The 13100-nt window shown below is 30.2% G+C and overlaps 1 protein-coding gene across 1 annotated transcript; it reads left to right on the forward strand.

Moving 5' to 3' along the window:
- The first annotated feature begins 2238 nt into the window (after window positions 1-2238).
- Window positions 2239-5606, forward strand: PRXQ (Thioredoxin superfamily protein). The gene is made up of 4 exons (XM_089419754.1): window positions 2239-2559; window positions 3245-3382; window positions 3468-3557; window positions 5289-5606. Exons 1-4 carry the CDS (start codon window positions 2347-2349, stop codon window positions 5505-5507), a joined length of 660 nt encoding a protein of 219 aa, XP_089275880.1. The 5' UTR covers window positions 2239-2346; the 3' UTR covers window positions 5508-5606.
- The last annotated feature ends 7494 nt before the right edge of the window (window positions 5607-13100 follow it).

Below are 13100 nucleotides of genomic sequence, written 5' to 3' on the forward strand. Positions count from 1 at the left end.
AGTACATCCAAGAATACGATGGATTTATGTTAGTTTATAATTGCTTAAAATTTAAATATAGAAATTGAAAGAAATATGATGTCATTTCATTTTTGTTTTCTGTTAAAGTCTTTAAATAAATAAGATATCGGGTCCTTTTTTCATTTTATTGTATTAGTGACACACCCACACATGGGAATATCCCCCACCCTAGGCTATAAAGTACCTGACTTCTGTTGGCGCAAAAAATAAATATGGCATGAGAAAAGTTTGGTTCTTACCTGCTTTGAACTTGGAGGCAGGTTACAATTAATAAACAAACATTCAAGCTCTTCTAGTTGATTATTTGTCTTTCATCAACATATGTTATTATTCTAACACCATTTGGTTACTATTTAAGCAACCATAAAGACTTTGAATAATCGTTGTGTGAAATGAACTCTCCAAAGGTCAATGATAGGAATATTATTATAGGCTATCCATACTCTTCAACAATTTAAATATTTTAAGCTCAACATAAACTTTTGATATGTTTCATTATTCTGATCTTTTTCTCCCAATATTCCATCCATCCACTTGACATACTTCAACAATGTCCTTTGTGTTGTTATATAGTTAGATAATTGTGCTTCAACCTAGATAGCTAATTTTGTATTTTAAGGATATGTCTTCTTTTCAGTTACATTTTTATTGTGCTCTTAATGTATTTCAGATTCTTCAACGGCCTGCTTTGTGGAGTTCTATAGCTAGGTGTTTGTGCTTCAACCTAGATAGCTATTTTTGTGTTTGAAGGATATGCCTCCTTTTCAGATACATTTTATTGTGCTCTTAATTTATTTCATAATCTTAATAGAACTTCCCTCTTTCCTTTCTAAGAAAGAATTAATTTAATTCAGAGTATTAACTATGGTTCTAATTTTTATTGTGCTCTTAATTTATTTCATAATCTCAATAGAACTTCCCTCTTTCCTTTCTAACAAGAAATTAATTTAATTCAGAGTATTAACAGTGGTTCTAATGTCCAATTAACACCCTCAACAAAAACAACAATATTTTTATTTTTTCTCTTTACATCAAATACATAAAATCATGATTACATGTGTCATTATAAACATTGAACCTAACCTAGTTACATATTTCAACAACTTTAACCTATAAAATGTAGAATAGTAAGTTATAAGTATTATGTGAATACACTTTTTGTGTGTAAGTTGGTTGGAAATATCAAGGGGACAAAAAATCTAGTTATGTAGCCTAAGTCTAATACAATCTATGAATGTTTTTGACAACTTAAATACCTTTGAATCACCAATTTTTAAATTTGGGAAAGTTTAAATTATATTTTTTAATTAAAATGAAGAATAAATTAAATTTTATTTTAATAATAAAAATAAGATATTTAACTTATAAAATGTAGAATAATTAGCTACTTTTTGTGTGAATGTCGGTTAGAAATTTCCTGGAAACAATATCTTTTATCATATTACAAGTTAATTTCCTTGAGTAGAGTACAACTATTCAAATGATTTTGACAATTTAAATACTCTTGAATCTCACTTTTTTTAACTATAAATTAATTTCACTTTAATTTTTTTAATATTTATATATTAAAAATTAAAAACTACATTTTAATTGGGCTATAATTTGGCTATAAAATAAATATATCTACTAAGATTCAAATTCGTACACATTACTTTATTTTTATATTTTTATATGAGAAATATGAGGATAAATATTATGAAGTGCATGTTTAATCGCTAATTAAAATTTAAATTAGCTTTTTCTAAGTATATCAAAACTAACTAAAATTTAAATTCAAAAAAATAAATTTAAATGAATCTGGTCCTGATGATGAATCACACTGGTTGATTCTAAATTGAAAAACTTTATTTAAAAATAAATTTGTAAAATTAAACCAACTATATGTATTTTAGTACGCTAAAGTAGAAACTGAAAATGATTATGGTAAAGTGCAGGGAATCAAGCTCATCAGTCTTCCAAACCGCGCTACCCATAAACTTTCAATCCCCTGCCGACACGACATTGCCAGACACCCGAATCCCCCGCCATATTTGCTGATATTTATCTCCACCGGCACTGCAACCAACAAAAATAAAAAGGACAACATTTAAATAAAAACAAAATGAAAATTGAAAATTTAAGTATAATTTCTTCCCCGCTGTTACTTCTAATGACAGGTCACTTTTGAGGCTACGGAGCTGCCACGCCTTTCCCATCATCTATCCATCTTCACGGACAGCGGCGGTTCCTTCTTGAATTTGTGTCCTCAAATATACTTTGGTGGATATTCCACTCACTGTTTTCATACCAGGCCGCACTTGGCTTTTGTTTTCCAGATTCTCTGCAATGGCTTTGACATCAGTCTCAGTGGCGAAGCCGTTCTTCTCTGTGAATGCCATTTCGAATCCTTATTGTAAGCCTGGCACAATGGATTCACCCTCTGTCAAAATTGTCTCAGCGGGAGATTCCCAGTTGTTTGGAACCAAAATCTCAACCTCAATAACTCGGTCCATGCCTGCCAGGACATTTCAGACACGGAGAATGATAGCTGTGGCCAAGGTAGGAAATTTCCACCACCATCAATTAGTTTGGAGATTTTTTTTTAAGTTATTTGTGTGAATGTATTAGTGAGATGGTAAATATTAAGCAGATCAGTTTTTTTTGGTTATTTAATATCACATTACTTTTATTTAATGAAAAATAAAAAACAATATATAAATGATTGACTTATTACATAATGCTTAATATTTACTTCTATAAAATCGATAACATAAATTAGTAATATATAAATTAAGTTTCAAAAATCTCAAATGATAGAGTCAATTTACTAATGTATTAAGATTCTGATTAACCATTATATATGCATTTTAATGTAACATTTTAAGATTCCGGTTAACCGTTATATATTCATTTCAATGTAACATTTTAGACATTGGATTCCAAAAGGGGAATATATTGAATCTCATTTACAGGCAAATATAGTGAAAAAGGGAGTGTCAGAAAGGGAGAGTGAAAGTACGGATAGTTTCCCAGCTCACAATATAGTCCAGCCTTTTAAGAGTTTAATATGTTAGTTGCAACATCACACATTATTGTCATATAAGATCTTAACAGGTTAATTTGTAGGCATTGAGTTTGGATAGGAAAGACAATTTTTTGAACCTTATTCAAACTCAAATTATATGGATTAATGTACACTTTTTTTTCACACACCTTTGAATATTAATAATCAAGCCTGGTTCAGGTTTCCGAAGGATCGGTGCCACCCAATTTCAACTTAAAAGACCAGGATGGTCGAATGGTGAGTTTGTCAAAATTCAAGGGGAAACCAGTGGTGCTTTACTTTTACCCTGCAGATGAGAGCCCTGGCTGCACTAAGGAGGTGAGATGCCCATTCCTTGACACTTTTCCAAATATCAAATTCCTTTTTAAAATGCAGGCTGAAACTTGTAAGGCCTCCTGTGTAGGCCTGTGCTTTCAGAGATTCCTATGAGAAATTCAAAAAGGCTGGCGCTGAAGTGGTTGGAATCAGTGCAGATGGTCCTGAATCTCATAAGGTATGTTATTTAGATTAATATAAATTTAGTATAATTTCTAAAATTGGCATCTAAGATATTGAGATTAATGTAGATAGAAGCAATATTGATTTAATTTGGACTTAGAAAATTATATAATTCCACACTTCATTATAAAAATGATTTTTTCAATTCCATACTTCAATACATTGCATATCCCTGAGAAATGGGTAAATACAATGCACATTCCTGAAAGATTGCTGAAGCTATCAAGGTATTTCTTGATAATTTAATAACATTTAATTTTTTTAAATAATGGGTTAAACTATCCTTATATGTATGGTGTTTGAAGTAAAAAAAAAATAACAAGAAGGCTATACATAATTACAATGCACATTCCTGAGAAATGAGTGAAACTATGAAAACAGTCTTTCCTACTTTAAATAATGGGTTAAACTAATTCCTTATCTGGGAAATTATCCTTATCTGTATGGCGTTTGAATTAAAAAATAACAAGAAGGCTGTACATAATTACAATGCACATTCCTGAGAAATGGGTAGAAACTATGAAAATAGTCTTTCCCACTGTGTGTGTGGATAGTGTGTGCATAAATAACAAGAAGGCTGTACATAATTACAATGTACATTCCTGACATTCCTGAGAAATGGATGAAACTATGAAAACAGTCTTTCCCACTCTGTGTGTGGCTGATAGTGTGTGGATATTGTTGAGAAATAATTTTCAATCAAGAACTATAGATAGAAAAAAAAAAAAGAAATACAACAAAGTATAAGGCATACAACATTCTATAATTATAATTAAATAAATTATTTTTGTATTTAATAAGTAGATTAATTATTTTTAATTTAAATTATTTATATAGAAAGAGTTAATAAGTGAAATTATAAATATAGCAATTTTTAATTAAGAATATAATTATATGGGATAGATAGTTTTTTTATTCAACAATTTTTTTTTAATTGGGTTTTGAGTATACTTTAAAATTGTTTATGTTTGGCTAAGAGCTAGTCCTGTCTTCTTCTATGTAAGGAAACACGTTAATGGCCTAAGAGCCCATCTGGTAGGAGTGAAAGCCTACCCCCTTAAGGACCACCAGCCAGTTATTCAAGGTGACATGGTTTTCCTTGAATAAAGGTGATGAGTCAGCATGCATTTACCCATTGCCGCCAGAAATAACTGTCATCACTACTAATTTGACAGTTTGATAAATTTTCTCACCTTGAAAAAAATATACCAATTTCATGTAATTTTAAATAAAAAAATAAAAAATATCTAAAACATACTAATTTCATCATAAATTCTCCATAATCACAGTTTATATTCTTTTATTATGTAACAAAATATTTTGGACGTATACAGCAGATCACCTTGCTTCTTGCCCAAAAATGTTTATGTTAGCTTCAATTTATTATTCAAAACTATTCTCTATTAAGCAATCTGGACTCTCAAAAAGTAGTTTAATAGAAATGAGTGAAGTCAAATAGTTCATTGTATTTGAAAATAAATATTAAATTTTAATGATTTAAATATAATTTGATAATAAATTTTAAAATATTTTTGAAATTTGATAGATTTGAGCAAAATCAAATGCTCAAATTATTAATTTTAATAATATCCATTAAATTTTCAAAAAATTCCTGACTTTGCACTAAGGCCAATAACATTCAAAATAGAATTGTAAATATTTCAGAATTTGCACTAAGCCTAATGAAGTGCAGTTAAAACTTATAGCTGCTGAAATGTCTGTGCAGGCATTTGCGAAGAAATACAGATTGCCCTTCACATTGCTGAGCGACGAAGGAAACAAAATACGAAAAGAGTGGGGCGTCCCTGGGGACTTCTTTGGATCGCTGCCAGGAAGGGAGACGTACGTTATTGACAAAAAAGGAGTTGTTCAACTTGTTTACAATAACCAGTTCCAGCCAGAAAAACACATAGATGAGACCCTCAAAATGCTCCAAAGTCTCTGAAAAAACATGAAATCATTCTAATAATGGTACAAGCTTTTTTTAGGCTGTTTGTTTTTCAAGGAGTTAAGAGTTCAAATTATTTCATATTTTTGTATTTCATCAGAGTGGTCAAACTTTTCGTTCTTTGGTTCTTATCTGATTTGGAATTTTGTTCTATAGTAGTATTTGAATTTTGTTTTGTAGTAGTATTTTTTGAAGTAGGAGGATACAAGTAATATACAAACAAATTTTATTATTAAATTTTTTTGATTTTCTTGTCTTTGGAATTTTAGTATTTGGAATCGATTTGCAATAGTTTCACTTGTTTTCTTCCTATTAAATCATATCTTTTCACTATCTTTATTTAAAACATTTTATTTGTTTAATCATCTTAAATAGATTGTTTTTCAGGAAAAAAAATTTATAACGTGTTTTCAATCTGAGTATAACTTGATTGCAAATAATAAAATATTTTTAAAAACTTGTAACAAAAACTAAATCAAACCTTAACTTCAACTTCATTTCTGTCCATCGAATTTAGAAATTATCCAAAATCTACCATCAAATAAAAATAACAAAATCAAATGCAACTGTACTGCAAGATGCCAATGCTGCAAGGACTCTCGCTCTAACTGCTGCTCATTATATAGTCATCCAGTACACTACTCATTAGCTGCAATAACTTTCTCTTTCACTTTAACTGCTGATTATATAGGCACTAAAATATGTGCAGGACATTAATCCTATGCTAAATAGTAGGATAGATCAGAAGGTTTTTATTAAAGAATACATATATGCAATCTGTTTTCATCAAAGCATATACATTATTACGAAGCCATATGAGGGTTGAAATTTCAAAAGGAAATTATTTATTAATTTGATGATCTTATTGATTTTTGTGTATTTAATAAAAATTGTTATTGGTAATTAGAACCTTTTAATCATATTTAATAGTAAGTTGGTTTTTGATAAAAACAAATGAGTTTTGTTTGAAATTTCAAAAGGAAATTATTTATTAATTTGATAATTTTATTGATTTTTGTGTATTTAATAAAAAGTGTTATTGGTAATTAGAATTTTTTAATCATATTTAATAGTAAGTTGGTTTTTATAAAAACAAATGAGTTTGTTATGGATAATTTATTCATCAAATTTTGTTTGTAAACATTCTTATCAAAATTATTAGGCATTACTACTGTTTTACTACTTTAATTAAAAAAGTAAAGAAATTTAAATTTATAATACATATTTATAAACCAGTTTAGATTTATTTAACTTTGGATCTATGTGGTGGTATCTAGAGGGATCAATTTTTTTTTACTTTAAAAGAAGTTTGTATCTCAAAAAATTTGATCTCTTTGCTCTTGGTAGATTCCAAATTAAGATAGATGGTAGATTGGGAATTAAGATAGATGTAGACTGATTTAGTTATTGATTATAATTATAATTATTAATTTTATGTTTTTGTATTTTATTTCTTTTATTTTTACCGAGTCAAAATGTTAGAGATTACAATATCTCTATCATATTGGGATCAAATATTTATATAGGAGTTAAGTTTACTTATGAACCTCAAAATTTTTTGATAAAAAGCATATCGAGTAAGGGGAATCTTGCATAATACCAAATAATTATTGCCACCATAATAAAAAGTGGCCACCACTGGGGGAATACTAATTAAAATGTAATATTATTATATTTCACCTAATATTTTACATAATTCCCCAACCTATGCTAATATTTTATAGTTGAGTTTGTTTACTTTTAAACTTCAAGTATAATGAAAAATTATAATAAGACGTGGACCAATTGAGGGGAAATACTTGGTAAAAAAAAATTATATTTTACTCAATATAACCTAGTAAAAAGACGGAGGTTGACAAAAATATTAGATAAAATATAATAATTACATTTTACCTAATGTTTCCCCACCTCTTCTCCTCACCCTAGCTGACTTTCATAGTTAAGCTTATTCATTTTTAAACTTACCATCCTAGATGGCTCTATAGAATGATTATTACACATAAATTAAGAGAGTATATTAAAGATATTATATTCTCATGGACAAGATACACAATAGCATAAATCCACTCTCACAAATTATATATTATTCTCTTCCCATAATAGTAATCTTTCCAGTGAATTATTAAAAACATTTGAATCATTTTGAGTGAAACACCAACCATACAACAATTCAAACTCTAGGGACTGATCTCGTGCTGAGGACCCTACAAATCTTAAAATAATGAATCCATCTAAGAACCTTGAGGTTGTAGCTCTAAACCCTAAGATCTACCACATAAATAGTGTTGTTATGGCAAACTAAGTTATAGATTTTAAGGTAAGGTGTAGGGTCCTGACCAAAAAATGAAATGAAAATCTCTAAAACTTATATGTATATATATACATTATGTATTCATCCATTTAACTATAAAAACAAAGCATAGAAAAAGACATAGATAACACAAAGATCTGAAACTTATAGACATATATACACATTATGTATTCAACTATAGAAACAAAGCATACAAAAAGATAGGGTCACCAAACATATCCATACAAATGCTTTGTGTGAGCATATCCATATTTTTTTTAACCTCTACATGTGCATATCCATAATTTTTTTTTGCCTTTTTAGGCTATTGGATTCAACACCATCATTTCATTTTCTACACCTAATTATGTATCTAAATATAACATCAAACTAAGATGGATCTAGTCTAGTTTAATTCCCCCCTTAAATAGGTTATATTCCACATGAGTACCGTGGATCTTTTTTATTACTTAATTTTTATAGTGTTCTTTTAATTTTATTTTGACCGAATTAAGCTATACATCTCTACCATGTTTTAATTTTAATTTTATGTTACATTATATTATGTTAGGTTACACATCTCTAACTTGAAGTGCAGGATGAAATATGATAGGACAAGACATTATAACATTTCTATCATACTGATGGAAAAGACCCAATAATAAATGTATATTAATTTAAATGCTTAAATCCTTTAAACTTAAGTTAATCACTTTGTACTATATATTTTTAATAAATTAAATATCATACTTAAAAATATATTATTATATTTTATTTACTTATGATAATATTCAATCCAAGTACTAAAATTATTGAGAAAAACCAAAAATTGCATCATAATATATTTATTTTAATAAAATTTTATATTGGAATAGTTATAAATATAAATTAAATATAAATCTCATATTATAATTTTATTTTAAATTAATATTAATAATAATAAATATATATATATATATATTTAAAAAAGCCTCTAATAATTTTTTAAATAATTTATATTTATAAAATTCATTATATATATATATATATAAATAATAACAATATAATAACTAAAACATTAGTATAATCCACTTCAATCCAAAATAACAAAATACTAAAAGCACACTAAGTATACACTATGCATTTTTTGTAATGCTATTTTTTTTAATGTGTAACTTATAAATAAATTTTCTCATACATCTTTATTCAAGTTTAATTATTTTTCTCCCATGATGATAAGAAAAAATGGTTTATTCTTTATTAAACATATATATAGTTCCAAAAGGCTTAGCATCCTTTTATAATTAATCCATGCATTTTAAAAAGGTCTTCAGAAGAAAAGCAACGCAAATGTTTGATTAGTCAAAGATAATGAGGTTATAATTAATTTGTTGGGGATTTCGTGTAACACCCCTAAATATTCACTCGGTCGTATTACTATCTATGTAATTTGACATTTAAAATTTTTCTTTAAATTCTTGATTATACATTTTTGATACTAAGAAATATAATGTTCACTAAGTTCTGATATCAAACTAAAAGCTAATTGTTTACTATATCAATGTATATTACCATGTGTTATTACATAAAAAGTGATTATTTAACTACACCATTTTAATATGAATCTTACACACTAAAACTTATTTTTCCTGAAACAAAATAATTTAAGGAACTATTTTTCCTAAATTATTTCTACTAATTAACCCATTTACATTACTTCATTAATATTATGTTATTCTCACAATAATATTTTCACCTAAGTGGGAAAAATGGGAAAAATAGTGAGAATGACATAATATTAATGAAACTATGGGTTATTCCCATGTAAATAGGTTAATTATTGGAGATAACTTAGGAAAAGTGGTTCTTTTGGTTATTTCTTCAGGTGAAAAATATTTTCAATGTGTGAAACTAATGCTAACATGGTGTATTTTGATCCACCTAATGATTTTGACAAAGTGATCACTTTATGTGTGATAATACCATACAATGCTCATATGCATATAGCTAGAAAAACATTATATACATACATAGTTTATTATTCATAAACATCATGAGTAAATACACATAATAGCCATAATGGAAAGAACATGGTCACAAAATTAAATTGTTTTAGAATTGAAGCATCAATTGATTGTAGACTTGAGATATTCCACCCAGCCATAATCCACATTGCTTATAATCTCTCAATAGCAAGTCACCCCCAAACTGGGGTTGTGAATCCACCAAGTAATAAAGGTCACATAAAGCTCGCTATGGTCCATAGTTGCACCAAAAAGGTAACATGGCAAGGTAGTTGTCTCTAGCAGTCTCCAACCAATAACCTCTCACGCCTGATTACCAAAATAACATAAGGCAGTGCACCATTTTCTTTGCACCCACAATCCATCAGGTTGTGCCACTACACTTCTAGGGTTTCCATTTCAAGTCATCCATAGACTCTCAGAGCCATGTGGCTTCTAAGAATTCTAACTTCTCTCATGAGTCTCTAAGTACCCACTGGGTGTCACACCAAGGACACCTATCTCGATAACCCAAATCCACCTAGGATGAACAGGTTAACAAAATGATTAGTTCACACCCCTCTCCTCTCTAGGGAGTATAATAATTATCTTGGGTCAAAATGATGGAAATGGAATGATTATAATAATTGGAATACCACTAAAGACTACCCCTTTTATGTGCATGTTCTGTTTTTGACAAGTGACACTTCTTGGAATCACTTCATCGACATATGATTGAAAACATGGCATTTTCGAATTTAGGCATATTTTAATAATGACTTAGTGATCTGTAAAATGTCATGGATATTGCACTGGACAGTTCATCACAACACGTTTGATAATATTATATGAAAAATCTGAAATTCTACACTATTGCATTTAATTAGAGTTCTGGATCTATAGATTTACTTTTAATAGTGCAGGAATATGAATGAGAATTATGCAGAAAATAGAGAATGAAAATTAAAATATCAAACACACATTTAACACAAGATATTCTTTGGGAAACCCTTTTAGGAGAAAAACCCACCTCGAAGGCGAGGTCGCTCTGCTCTCTTTCTTTGGATGGAAATATGGTTCCAGGTACAAAGAAGTATGGCATGTGGCCCATGGGCTGCTACAGTGCACAAATTCTCTCTGTGTGCTCCACCTCCTATCACTATTGGCTATTTTGGCTCAGTTATGGAACAAAATGCACTTGAAAGAATTGGATCCCTTTTCCTCCTAGTGGGCCGGTTCTAACACAACCCAACAACCTACTAATGGTTAGGTGTGACTACCTCAACTCTTAACCATAGTCACAATATTCACTCTTCTAGAGTCTTTTACAACATAATTACATGGCTAACATATTTTCCATCGATATTGGGGGTTACATGGCATCCTCTTGAATTATGGTGGTGAAAACAATAAGGTCAACTTTTGAGTGGCATAACTTTCACATAATGACTCTGATTGATGTTATTCTTCTGTCGTTGGAAAGGTCACTATGTGTAGAATAACACAAAAATATGTGTTTCTAAAGAGACAAAGTTTTACCCCCAAAAAATGTCATTTGATGCCTCAAAACACTCTCGGAAGGTTTCAGACCCTGTTTTGCCAAATTGGGTCCCACCAGTAAAAACGGTTGCATGAGTTAATTCCTCCACTTTTTCCACTCTAAAAGCATAGAGATTGATGATAAACAATATAATCATCCAATATAAATCAAACCTCCCCATTTTGGGAGGCTTTTGGTCCCCAGAAGTTTCTACTGAATGAGGTTAGGAAATCTTTTCTCCACCTTATCTATGGTGTACCATTTAGCTTTGCCTAGAAGTTGTCCTTTCAGCCTAATCTACAAAAGGTCATGTTGCCCCTATCTTGTAGTTCTAGACCTCTTTTGAAAAATGGTATCTTCTGTCAACTTTTCCTGAGCATCTAGTGTGAAATCCTCCACAGAAGGTAGGACATGATCCTCTTCCTAATCTAGCATGGAAGGTTCATAGAGTTTCATATTCTCTACATTCACAACTAAATAAATGTGCATATATGGTGGTAAATTGAATCAATAGGAATTATCACCCACCTTTTACAATATCTGAAAGGGTCTATAGCTCAAAGCCTTAATTTTCTTACCAACGCATACTTAATTTTCTTACCAAGCCATACTCAATTTCCCACCTTGAACAATTTCTCTGTCCTTCGTTGATCATGCCTAGCCTTTGATTTCTCCCATGACTTTTGCAATGTCTCTTATACCTATAGATTGATATGTTGTATCTTCTCTATATATTTTTTAGCCCTCAATGCATCTTCTGTAATATATTCCCTCACTCCTCCTTGCGGCCCATATGCAATGCCCAAAGGTGAAGGTAGTAAATATACAAAAAAAACTTCAAATGGGGACTTTCCTATAGAAATGTGGATTGCTTTATTTTAAGAATGTTTTATATATACTAGATTTTCATCCCAGGTCTTCAGATGCTTCTAGTTGTTCCCCTCAAAAGCTGCACCAAAGCCATGTTGACTAATTTTGTCTACCCATCTATCTTTGGATGGAATGATGTAGATCTCTTCAACTTCGTGTGAATATACTCCCAAAATGTAGTCCAAAATGCACTAATAAATCTTGTATCTCTATCTGAAACAATGCTCCTTGGTATCCCAAAGAGTACCCAGACATATCCAAAGAAAAAGTTCATTTCTTCTTGCCTAGTGATGGTATTTTTAGAGGGCATCGGAGCACACATATTTCTAAACTTGTGAACTACCATGAACAGGTAGTCATTTCCCTTCCTATTTGTTGGTCAAACTCCCACAAAATGCATGGAAATTGTTTCCAAAGGACGAGTGGGTACAAGTAAGGGATGATATATACCTTGTTTCTTGTTGCTAGGCTTGTTGGTACAATGAAGCATGGATCCCCTTATGAACCTAGATACCCGTTCTTGCATCTTAAGCCAATACACATACCTTTGCAAGTTGGCCATGGTATTCCCTACACCAAAGTACCCTACAATCTTGGAGGTGCAAGCCTGTCTAATCAGCTACAATCAATCACCTTTAGGGACACATAGCATATCCAACCTATAGAGTAACCCATCCTGGAGATGGTAGAGAAAAATCTTGTCATCATGATGCACATGAATCTGACTGAAACACCTCCTTGAAGTCCTCATCTTCTGAATATGCATTTTTGTATAAATCATGGGTGAATGGATCCATGTGCATAAGAGTTGCCAAAGATGTGATATTTTGTGTGGGTGGCCTTAAAAGAAATTCATCCAACTTGTTTGTGTTTCCCTTCTTGTACTTGATCACCAAATGAAACTATTG

Source organism: Pinus tabuliformis, chromosome 4_1 (assembly GCF_031772625.1).
Source record: "Pinus tabuliformis cultivar Carrire ecotype Pingquan chromosome 4_1, CPIR1, whole genome shotgun sequence".
Classification (NCBI taxonomy): domain Eukaryota; kingdom Viridiplantae; phylum Streptophyta; class Pinopsida; order Pinales; family Pinaceae; genus Pinus; species Pinus tabuliformis.

Excerpts from the sequence above, each read along its gene's own strand:
- PRXQ (XM_089419754.1), top strand. The coding sequence starts at position 2,347 with ATGGCTTTGACATCAGTCTCAGTGGCGAAGCCGTTCTTCTCTGTGAAT. Across the intron at positions 2,560-3,244 it reads GAATGATAGCTGTGGCCAAG|GTTTCCGAAGGATCGGTGCC; the intron begins GTAGGAAATTTC and ends AGCCTGGTTCAG. Across the intron at positions 3,383-3,467 it reads GCCCTGGCTGCACTAAGGAG|GCCTGTGCTTTCAGAGATTC; the intron begins GTGAGATGCCCA and ends CCTCCTGTGTAG.